Below are 12,423 nucleotides of genomic sequence, written 5' to 3'. Positions count from 1 at the left end.
AGAAAGATGTTATTCCAAGGCTCTGAGCCCCAGAACAGTTAAATACCACCTTATCTCTGACACTACGCATGAGGAAAGGTGTGGTACCTTTAATGTTGAGAGTCAGCCCAATAAGCACCTTACAGAGCGTTTATCGTATATGTTGGAGTCTTACCAACTGTTGGCCATCTAGGAGACTATTGCAATTATTTGCAACTCTGAGACCAGGAAAAGAGGAGAAAAGAACACAGGCTTTACTCTAACCGTCCCTTGACAAAATGGGAGAAAAGTGAAATCTGTGTATGCATGTTTGCCTGTCAGGTGTGTGTGCAGCGTAGAGGGAAAACAAAGGCTATTTGTTGGTAGACTTGACCCAATCGACCATTGCCTGCGAATCTGACTCCTCAAGGTTGGCATTTTCACTTTACAAGGAGCAAAGTCATGTTTAAAGACAGCTTTTCCTTGTACTTAACAGTTTCCAAAGACTATGCACTTATTTTTCACTGTCTATACTGTATATATAGTTTATGAAGCCTGTGTTGATCATTGGCTATCTGTTCACTGAAGGGTAGAGAGATGGAAGACAACCTAACAGAAGGCTCCTGTCATCATTTATATATAAATGATGGAGAGTTGGTCCAGGATGTGGAACAGAGAAATGAAGGCTAAATAAGCAACTTACAGAACGGAGATACAGAGAATTACAAAATAAAATTCACCAGTTGAAGGGGCTCTGCTTGGGTTAATTAGTATAGTACTTGGGCTAAAAAAAAATGACATTTAAATTGTTCAGTCTCTTCAGGGAGGCTTGCAGATTGTTAGTACAGTTCTGAGAATGTTAAGGATATAACCATTTTGGCATTTGATATTTAGACCCAAACTTCAAATAGTGGCCATTCATAAGTATTTTTAAGAAAACTGTATGTATTCTCGAAGAAGTGGCAGTGATTAGTTCTTTAACAACTGTACTTTGTTTTGAACTTCATCAGTATTATACTGTGCAAAGGTCTCATGTTTGGGAGGCCAAAGCTGCATCTTGGGGTGAATTTTTAACTGAAAAATAATTGGTAAACACGTACATTCCTTTGAATGTCAGTCTCCCACCTGAAGTATGAAAACTACGTTGAATTGAGTGTGATTCGTAGCTCTATTCGATCTAGCTATAATTTACATAGGATTGAATGATATACTTATGTAAATATCCCATTGTATATATACTCAACAGTATGCTTGAGCTCATCACGTTGACAACCACAAAGGGTAAAGGCTGAAGTCACCTTGACAACGTGCCTAATACTGTCTGAGCACTTGATGTTTTTTCTTAAGTTTTACGATTCTGGAAATAAAGTTCTTCAGTTTCCATTTTCTCTGGAATAAAAGGAAGTTAAGTAACTTGTTCAGGATCATGTAGGGAGTAGAAGGCAAAGCTGGAGCCCCAAACATTGCTGTTTAGGACAAGCAGTATATTCCCTTTTATGCTCTAGCAGCTGCTATTCAGCTAATGGTCAGGCTAGAAAAGAGGTATAAATCTTTAAGGATATAACTGTACTTTATCTCAAAAACCTTATACCATATTTATCCATCTTATACAAGTGGATAAACATAAAATGTAAGTTCCTTGACTTAGGATCAAGTAATTTTTTTAAAACTTTCCTTTCCATCAAAACTAGAGAGGTCCACGATTCCTCTCTAAATGAAGAATAAATTCATTTATTAGAGATAGGATAGTAAAAGAGAAAGGGTTTATCAGGTGAGACATTTAAGGCCATTGGCTTGATTTTCAGGAAGCGAGGTTATGTTCCATGACTGAGGTGGTAGGAATTCCACAGAATAATATTCATCCATCTATAGTTAATCAAATTAGAATATTGGAGAGTAGCCATGCTAGTTAACTAAATTCAAATCTTAGAGCATTGCCAGTAGGTTTAACCAACTATAAATGTATAATATGGCTAAGATTATTTTAGTGCGTAATTTAGAAATATTTTCCTATATCACACACACACCAAAAAAAAAATGAGTGAAGGGTTTTAGAGATCTGCATTTAATCAATTACCACAAAGATGACTTTGATGTATCAAATACAAGTCTGTTTCTTCATATTCAAAAGTTATACACTTCCCCCCTCTTGGTTTACATATAAATATTCAGTGCCGTAGAAACACAGATAAATAATTGGCCATCACCAATGCCTTCTGTGTAATTCATAAGAGATCAAGAGATTATTACATGGTACAAACTGTATTGCATATATTACAAATGAAAAATCATCACATGGCCAAAGTCAGCAGTGGATCAGTGCACCAGATTTCTGTGCAGACATGTGTGTGCGTGTGTGCAACTTTTAAAATTTAAGGACTTAAGGATTAAGGATTATATATTAAATTCTCTTGCTATTGGAATTGACCTGGAAAGATGAGAAGATTATTATTATCTGTTTACACTGATGAAAATCTTTATGAAAATGACAATATTAAAATGACTTAGGCTTATCTTATACAAAAAAAATCCCAAGGTCAATTTCTGATTAAAAAAATAAAATTCATAAAAGGTATGATTCCCCATCTTTAATATTATCTTTATCATTATTAAGGAAACACGCTCAACAGGTGATTTGGTTCTGGCCTTTTCCTGGGTTTTTGATGTTCACCTTTAATATATGGCCGGTCAAATATGGCAATAGCACAAAAGTGGCTTGAGTTCTACCCAAGATAAACAAAGAGATAAATCTTTGTTGCATAGGGCGTTTTTTTTTTTTCTTTTTGTATAATGGATTTTAGCATTAAAATAAAGCTCTCTTCATCTTGGAAACCTCTAAATTTTTCAGAGATGGTCTTTGTCAAGTTAAGCTCCAGCAAATGGGGTTTGAAATCCTAACTTAGACCTCAAGCAGTCAAGCTCATGCTGTTTTTCCCTATTGAATGGTCAGATTCCATCATCACTATGTTGAAAACACCCTAATTAAAGGGGAGTTGAAACAGACACACATGCTTTCAAGAAGAAAGTTGAGTTGCACGTTAAAAATGAAGTACCCTCAATGCTGATGTTATTTTTTCCTTCCCATAGGGAACCACAGTCAGATATCACGAGTGCCTGTTGCTATTAAAGTGCTGGATGTCAATGACAACGCCCCTGAATTCGCATCCGAATATGAGGCATTTTTATGTGAAAATGGAAAACCCGGCCAAGTAAATATCTCCATGTTGTTAATGCTGAATATGTTTGTATACAACTGTCTCATATTTGATTAACCTGCATTATAGAGAGCATCTCATCATTTATGGTCTACAAAGTCACAGGCAGGAAACATCCCAATGGGAACAGAGAAGGAGCATTTTTCTTCCTGAGATGTTAATTCTACGTACTTAGGACCAAATTGGCTCCTGAAGTCGAACCACCTGCTGTGCCATGACCCTACAGCCAAGTAACTATCTTAAAATAGCTCGGGCTACGGCTACAACAGGGAGGTCTGGGGGGGTGGGGCGTAAGATTTTTGCCTTCACATGACAGGAAACAAGAGAAAAGCTCACGGGGAGGGCAGATTGGTTTCATACCAACCATAAGAACAACACCTAAGAGTGGAACCCTTAGGAAGACCAGTGGTAGAAAGTGATTTTTGCAATCTGTAAAAATGTAGATTTAGATAAACATAGGATGGACAGCATGTTTTAGACGTGCAAGTAAAGCATCTGAAAATTGTGTATTGATGATTTTTTTTAACCTTCTTATTTAGCATAGATAGGGACAAGGAAGACAGACAAAAAAAAATAAAGAAATAGACAGGAAGGAAGGACAAAGGAGGGAGGAAGAGAGAAGAACAAAAAGAGAAACAAAACCTGCTCTACTCTGAATGTCAAAATGGAAATAGTCAATGTAAAGTTCTAAAAAACACAAATGTAATAGATTTATTTTAACAAGGTGCCAAAGTACTGTATGTTTAAGAAATTTATCGTTTTTCAACTTCCTAATTTATTTCTGGATGGTGACATTTTAATTTAAATAAACAGCAGCTGACAGCATGACACTGGAGTTGTTAATCCAACTATTCTTGGGCCTCATGTGGGTGTTAGGAATTAAACTTACTATTTGCCAAATAGCTTACCTGACAAGAGTCAGATTTTTTTTTTCACCTAAAGAAAGGAGTAGCACTGTAGCCCTATACTTTAATTATTACAAAAGATCAATGTGTTACCCTCCTGTGAAACAGTGGACAGTTTCCCTTAGACTGCTCTCCTAGATCTGAAGGATTAGCCTCATTTTCATCTCCCAAAATAAGACACTAATACGTGCGTGCACACACAGCAAGTAAAGCTGAGATTCTAGCAATAAAACTGATTAATTTCAAATACCTAGATCTCAGAAATGTTGTTATAATCAAAATATTCATGTTTAGCAGTGATACACTCTTAAAAATATTCTAACATCGACTTAAATGTTGACGATTTCATCATGTGGAATTGCCGTCTGTCATATCTTTTGAACATTTTCATTTGTAATCTTTTGAGGGTAGAGAGTGTATGTGTATGTGGGGGGTGTGTGTGTGTGTTTGGCAGTAATTATCATCTGGCTAAGTTGGCGGATGAGTTGGCAAAGAGAGTTCGATTTACACAGGTTAGTTTCAAGGGTATGGTTGTGTGGGCCAGATTGTTCCCCGGGTAATGTAGCCAACCACAGACTTCTAAGCCAGACGTTTTTGATCACACAGAATCTGTCAAATGCTTTAGAATTTAAATAAAGCCCCATTTTCATGCAAAACTCATCACACAAGTTCAGAGAGTCAATGGCATTGATATTTCAAAATTCCCACATTGGCTTCACTTGTGATATTGACATATGCGTGCCTTTGGACCTCCAGGAATCTGGAGGTTTACCCTGTGGATTTTGACTGTTTCCAAGGTTTTAATGATTCCTCAGCAGTTCTTATCCTCAGAAAAAAAATGCATTGTTTCATCATCTTTCCTCTGCAAGATCAAAATAAAAAAAAATCAGTTGATTCTTTGTTTTATGATTTTTGCACATCAAAATGATTCATTCTGTGAAGAAGTGTTTGTTGTGTATCTGTACAATGTCATTACCTTATCCTCCAGTGAATCTATTTAGTTATGTTTATCAGAGTTCATATTTACATAAAAGAACAGATTTTTGACTGTTCACATAAACTTTGGACATATGACTGACTGTCCAAACTTCGTCGATACACACAAAGTTGTTCCGACAACTCCTGCAATCCCTGCATCTTCTGTGCTAGTCAGAACTCATGTGTGATTCATTACACCATTTCTAGGTCACTTTTAATGGCTCAAGTAGCTCGTTTTTATATTTAACATTTTCCAAAATTCATACTTGTCATCGACACTAAATAGTGTTTATGAAAGTTCAACATAGATGCACTTTCAATCATCTCTCATAACACCACAAAAAACACTTACTTTGAAATCAGAATATTCATTATGAGGTGATCACACACTCATCAAAAACAAATGTCAATAACTGAATTAGCACTAAATTCATAGTTCTATCGCATTTTCAACCATTAATGCCTGCTTTGAAACAGCCTCAGGGAAGGGAATGTAGGCGACTCTAAAATGTCTGGTTTGCCTGGAAGGTGCGGATTTAAGGCTGAACTCAACGAGGATCAGCTTCCTGAGAAAGGATGCAGCTGGAGATCGCTAGTAATAATCAAGGGCAAGCCGCTAAAAAAACTCAGTCTGTAAAAACCTTCTGGACTGAGAACACCTCTAGGAGGAGGTTTTTTAAAACCTCTCACGAGATGAAAACCACCATCAACGTGAACACAGAGAATCCTACTATGCTTGATTAGCCTTTTCCACTGAACTGGACTCATTTAAAGAATCAAGTAATAAATAATAATTTTAACACGGAAGGAAGCACTCCACTTTCCTCTTCTCCATTCATAGACCTCCAGTACGTGATGCATCTGTGCTAGAATTGTCATAGGTTCACTTTGAAAGTAGAATTGGGATTCCTGGCTGCTTTTCCCACCTTTTCATTATTGTGAAGGGAAAGATGACATTTTCTTGAGTTTCTTTTCTTAAGTAACAACCACCCATGACAGAAATAGTTCACAGTCCATATTATACAGAAATCTGTGTGAATCGCTTTTCACTAGAATCATTTCAAATAACCTCTCCATTACATAAGTCAACATTAATATGGCATTTTCTGTTGCTAGTTATTTCTATTGAAATAAAATTTTTCCTCAGTAGTTATAGGTAATTTATCTCAACTCAAAGTCTTAAGATACCTTTAGTCTCCAACTCAATCATGGGATGATCTGATCATCGACTGACCACTTGATCCTCAGTTTAACAGAAAAAATTAAAAAAAGATTCTTTCCACTGACTCCTCCCTACTGGCCAAGACAGAAATGATGTTATGGATTAAAAATTTCAAAATTAGAAAGCAAAATATGTAACTACAGTTTATATGTCTAATAGGATGGCAGGCTTGGGTCAGTCAGTACATTTTTATTAGACACAAGCTATGTACCAGGACTTGGTGAGGTACTGGGGATTTAGTGGCAAACAACACCCTAAACAACTAAACAACAGTCTTTTTCCCTTCTAGAGTTTTCTCTCTGGCAAACACGTAATAAAATTAGAAATGATAGAATTGCATGAACATGCCTCAAATCCTCCGGGCAGAAAGGAGGCTGAAGAGCTGAAGGGAAATGGAGCTCTCTTTCTGAAAGGACCTCTTAATATAGGACCCGTCCCACCAGAGACAGGAAACATCTATCAAGAGCTGAAAAGGAGTCAGCTGGGGATAAACCGGGTTCTCTCTGAAGAGAATGGTAATCTGGCTGGACGGGTGGAGGAACAGGTAACAGCTGTGGAGAGACCAGTATCTTCCTTCCGTGAGCTTGACAGGAGCTCACTCAGAACCAAACATGCAAGAAAAACAGAGAACTTTAGCGACCAGTATTGGCCGGAGGGTCCTCCATAACCTGTCCCCTTAGTAGAGTCTTTCTAGGATTTTGTTTCAGATGCTAACCCCTTGCTTACCACACATACGTAATTAGGACAATTTGCTCCAGACGGTTGCTTGATGCAAGGACTACACCGAGAATGTATCTCCAGGTATGAGTCAAGGTCTCTTATTTAGTCACAGATAATATTTTATTGTTCGGGAACTAGTTTGATGACAGACTGCTTCAGCTCTTTTTTTTTTTTTTTCCTTCAGGAAGGAGCCTCCCCTTTTACTATAAATAAACCCAGTGGCAAATAATTGAAGCTTTATCACTCTCTAAAGAAGTTGAGGTGTGCTGTTTGGCATCAAGTTAATGACATCTGGGTTTTAAAAAACGGCTCTAGTTTACCTCTTTTAATCAATCTCTTTTGTCTCTGACAACATGATGCTTGCTTATCCTAGGAATACCATAGGTCCAACAAAAAAAAAAGGAAGAAAATAACATATTATGTTTCTAGATATGTATCTAGCCAATGCTTGACATGTAATGAATATTCACAAAATTTTAGAATCACAGTTCTAATTCATTTGATTCAGCAGTGGCAAATATTTCAATAACTAGTTTCTCAGATATTACCATGGAAACCCTTGTTTTACTCACAGACACATAGTGCACAAACCAACCTCTTCAAATGAAAAATCATTTATTTATTTACTTGTTGAACAGTATTTCTTGTGCATCTACAAGATGCTAAGTATTGTAATATGACCTGAGGAAACAATGTAAAAAGGGCAAAAATGTTCTCCCCTAATGGAACTTAAGGAGGAAAAGGGCTTATTAAAAAAAAAAAAAGTAGAATGAATCTGTAATATAATTTCACTTTTGAAAACTAGATTGAATGAAACATTAGCACAACTAGACAGAGGGAAACAAAGAAAAACAGAGATCTGCTTTATATAGTGTTGTCAGAGAAAGTTACTTTTTAGATGGGTATCATTTAAGCTGAAACTGAAAAAAAAAAAAATAGGAAAGGGTTAGGTATTTAAGACCTGGAAGCAAGAGCCTTCTAGCTAGCAGGATAAGCTTGTACAAAGACCCCAAAGGGAGAAAGACTTTGGTGGGTTTTTTTGTTTGTTTGCTTTTGCTTTCTTTTTTTAAGAATTGAAGACCTCTGTGCTAAGTATAATCATAGGAGTGCAATAAGCAAGACTGGGTTTGTACAAAGAGAATCTCATTTTGAATAAAAGGTACACACAGGCAATTAAGCAGGAAAACATTGAGAAGGCTGTAATTGCAAAAGATGGCAGTAGCCTGATCTAAGGTGGTAGCAGGGGGGATGGAGACTAGGAATTGTGAAAGCTGTGCGCTTACGTGAATGACATAATATGGGCAGGTGTCCAACATGCAGTCACATCATAGCTTCGCGGGGGTGTGTGGCAACCACATTTTACAGATAAGGGTGCTGAGGCTGAGAAAGGGTGAGGGGTTCCCCAAGGCCATTAAAAGTTGCACCGATAGGTTTCCCAAGTCCTTGCACTTTCTAGGATCTCTCGGTGCTTCCCAAGGAAGCGGACTTCGAGATCCCATTGCCTGTGTGGCACACTTCTTAGAAATAAGATTCTGATTAAGAGTGAGCAAATTTTCCTCAAAGAGGAAAAAACCCAGCTCCTGTGACCAATAAACACACTTTATCCACAAGCATTCCACAAAATCTCCAGTGAAAATAGATAAAGCTTAGGGAGAAAAGTAAAAATAATTATCCGTTGATAAACACGAGCAATGAATGAGTTCGCTACTTTATTTTTAAAATTTCTGTTGGTCTTTTTCTGATAAATGTGAAACAGTGAATCTAAAATATGGCATTTTATAATACTCATGAAACAATAAATTTAGGAGATTTAATTTTAACTTCCCTGCCAGCAGGCATCTTTCAGGAGCTATCTGCATACACAAGAGGGAGACAGGATTGATTTTAAAACAGATGAAATTGATGGCCTCAACAAAATGCATAAAATACTATTTTCATTTTTGGGGGATGGAGAAAGGAGATGGTAAATTAGTAGAATGCATAAAATGCTTTTTGGGAAAAATTATACGTAACAAAACATATTCAAGATAGTCATTAACAGAAGTATGACTTTTAGAGCTCACCTTTGACAGAAGGGAAAAAAAAACATAAGTAAAAAACACAGTGGAAGGATTTGAAACTAGAACAAACTGTGAGTCACAGCGTTGCCATTTACTAATTTTGTGACCTTTAGCCTTAACATCTATTAAATTCTCGTATTTTAGAAATATCTAGTGCAATATCAAGTACTTAATAAGTAATTGTATTATTATACTTATTATTAGCATATATTTTAGCAAATCTCATAATCTAAAAAGCAAAATATAGTTCATTAGCATTGTTTTGTTATTTTGCTCTTGTTATATTTACATGAGTTTGATTTGGAGGAGAACATTATAAATAGTCCCTCAATGGGTCAATATAACAAGACAATCTAGTTCCTTATATTGGGATAACTCTTCCTCTGATAATTTCCTAGTATTTTATTTATTGATTGAAGGGAAGCTTTGTACTTTATTCCTCCCCATATGAATTTGTGAGTTAACATTTTTTTTTCAAATATGTTCGAGTCAACTTACAGGAACACATACAGTCTGAATCTCTTTGTGAAGTCATGTTTGCAGCTGACGTACATACCGGCTGAACCTCTTCTGGGATTCCGAATTCCATGTGTTTTTTTCTGGCCCCTAACCTAAATGAGATCAATGATCCAAAGAGACAATGGTATCAGGGCTTGTTTAAAAATCTTGGTCTATTTCATATAAATATATTTTCTTTGTACTATTTTCAACCTATAAGTTACTGAACGAGAATTTGGGATGAAGCAAGGTGGGCGCTTGGGTATGCTCCTTTCCATTTGTTCTTAGAAGCCATGTTGATCGTGTTTTTGAAGAAAGTAAAATCGACACTTGATAGTACATGACTTTAGGTCTAGGCTTTGTGCTAGTGAGAGATATTGGTTAAGAAGTGGTACCAAAGGAGCTGACGGACTCTTGGAAGGTCAAAGATGCACATGCAAGCTATGCAGTAACCACCAAGCTAGGCAGACACGATGCCTCCACACAAGCAGGACATCCTCCAGGCCTTTAGGTTTCAGATGGAGTTTTGGAGGATAGCATTTCTCAAAGGGGTGCCTGAGAAAATCTTGTAGGGTGTAACACATCGGTAATATGGCGCGGCGTGTGGGGTGTGTGTGTATGTGGCGTACCTCGTAAGGTTGCAAAGCACTGGATTAAAACATTCACAACATTGTCTTCTGCTCGTTGTGTTTAACTCTAAGATTCCCTTGCACTTATAGGTGCATATGAATCACCAAAGGGTTATGTGATCTTTGGCATTTAGCAAACGCCGGTGATTATAAAATCTTTCCAACTTCCTTCAGAGGAAACTTGATAATAGTGGTATATGGAACCCGGTCAGAAAAATCCTGCTCCAGGAGGATAAATGACACCACACAGGCTCAGCCTAGGAAGTGATGTTTATGATGTTAAGGAGGCATCAGGAAGTATTCCTGCGAAGTAGTATCATGGAAGATGGAGAAAAGAGATTGAAAGGAAGCTGAGTCTTCTCAGTTATGTTAGAAACTGTGGGTTTTACCCTGTTATGGAGGTTTTCAAAGCAGAGCAAGTGATGGAATATTTTTTGACATTAATTCAGAGATGCACGAAATACACAGGCAATATACAGAGTCCAGAAGAAAAAAAGGGCATGAGAAACTGGAAACTCCAGACTTTGTATAAACACATTCTTCAGAAACCCTTGCATTGTATCATTTTACCTCGCCTTAGCTTTAGGAAGAGAAAGGGCAGTGAAGGAAACAGAAACAGAAGAAAATATCAAAAGGCCTATAAATGAGTTTATGCAGGCACAGCCCCCCAATGTCTGCCCAAAGGACTAAGGATTTCACTTAGTCTTTAAAAGAGACATATCAAATCATAGCTGTAGCCTCCTGTTGTATTTTCCATAGGTCAGGCTTCCATGGTGTATGCTCTGAACAGCCACCTAATGGTTTTTAAAGACAAGAATGTCCTCATGGGGAAAAACGGGGGGGGGGCGGGGGGGGGCATGTGAATGGAAAAACACTCCAGGTAGGAAAAAAAAAAAGTCTTGGTAGAGATTGGATTACCATGCAAATTATAAAACAAATATCCAGGAACTATCCATTAAATAGCTATGCACAGTGCTTATATTTGAACTATATTATACATTCTTGAAATAATGGAACATAATTGGGTCATTGTGTGGATTTAATATAATTTCAGAAATTCCAGTATTTCCTCCTTTTTTAATTTATCATCATTGTTATGACTTGACTTCTCTTGTGTGCATAACTTATCTTCAAGGACCCCTTGTTTAGGGGATGGTACTTAACCTATTTTATTTCATTCAGTTATAGAAATCACTGATCGTCTGGGGAAAGCTATGGACCTTCCCCTCCTATGTGTGCTTTCATTCAACTTTACTTTCAAGTTGAAAGGTTTGCACCATAGGTTGGTCATTCATAGGTCATCCTTTCTCAAGTTAAAAACTCCTGCTCTAAGAAACAAAATTAGTACTTCAGGAAAGCTAATATTGGTAATCAGGCGTAAGCTGGCAGTAATGGGCAGACGAATAAATAGAAAACCAAAGACCATGCCGTCCTTCCTGCAGCAGCTTTGGCTCCCTCTCATTCACCCCACTTTCCACCACCTTCCATTTCACACCACCACAGAAAGGCTTGCCAAGAAACAAGGAAATTAAGTTCCATCTGAGAAAGTGACTGTGTGCTGTGGTTGCAGATACTACCTTGGCTATCAATGTTGAGTGTTCCTAGAGCACAGGTGTATATTCCAGGAGCTTTGGAAAGCATTCCGAAAGCTGCAAAAGTCCTCTCTCACCTTGTCAACACTCACAGGGAACTCTGACTTCTAAGTCTCCATTCTGCGGTGCTATGTGTCAGCATCAAAAGGGGACCTTTATCCCCGCAAAGCAAAGTGCATGAGCAACAAGAACAAGAACGGACGAGTGCAATGTTATGTGCTCTCCAAGATATCGAAGGTCTGAGCCCCGATTTAACTGAAATATGTGTGCAGAATGTATGAGTGTCTACAAGATTTTGAGGCAGCCTCATGTATCGGGGCAGGAGGCTGCAGGTAGTTATTAGATACATCTGGGATCAAATGTTATATATCAAATCGTTTATGCACTAGGGTCCCAATCGTCTCTTCATACCTACTTCTCAAGTTTATGTGAGAATTAGTGATGATGATAAAATATGCTGACATCGTTTATTCACTCATTCATTTATGCAATACATGTTAAATAGTTATCATGTGCTGTTCTTACAGCTGTGAGGGGGATACGGATCCAACCAATCATATATAATTATGCCTGATACCTAAGAATAAATCAATGAGTAATATCTGTAGAATCTTATGAGATTTCTAATAGATCTCATGATAGTTTT

The 12,423-nt window shown here is 37.4% G+C and overlaps 1 protein-coding gene across 1 annotated transcript in view; it reads left to right on the top strand.

Moving 5' to 3' along the window:
* The window catches only part of CDH8 (cadherin 8), a 359,125-nt gene that overhangs the window by 286,965 nt on the left and 59,737 nt on the right, over positions 1–12,423 (top strand). Inside the window, exon 9 of the mRNA XM_055306104.1 lies at positions 3,046–3,167. Coding sequence (XP_055162079.1) covers positions 3,046–3,167 — 122 coding nt within the window. The remainder of the gene's footprint in view (positions 1–3,045; positions 3,168–12,423) is intronic.

The sequence above is a fragment of the Nyctereutes procyonoides genome, unplaced genomic scaffold (assembly GCF_905146905.1).
Source record: "Nyctereutes procyonoides isolate TBG_1078 unplaced genomic scaffold, NYPRO_anot_genome, whole genome shotgun sequence".
Lineage (NCBI taxonomy): Eukaryota > Metazoa > Chordata > Mammalia > Carnivora > Canidae > Nyctereutes > Nyctereutes procyonoides.
Note: the sequence above shows the minus strand (reverse complement) of the source record. Positions and strands in the feature narration are given on the sequence as shown.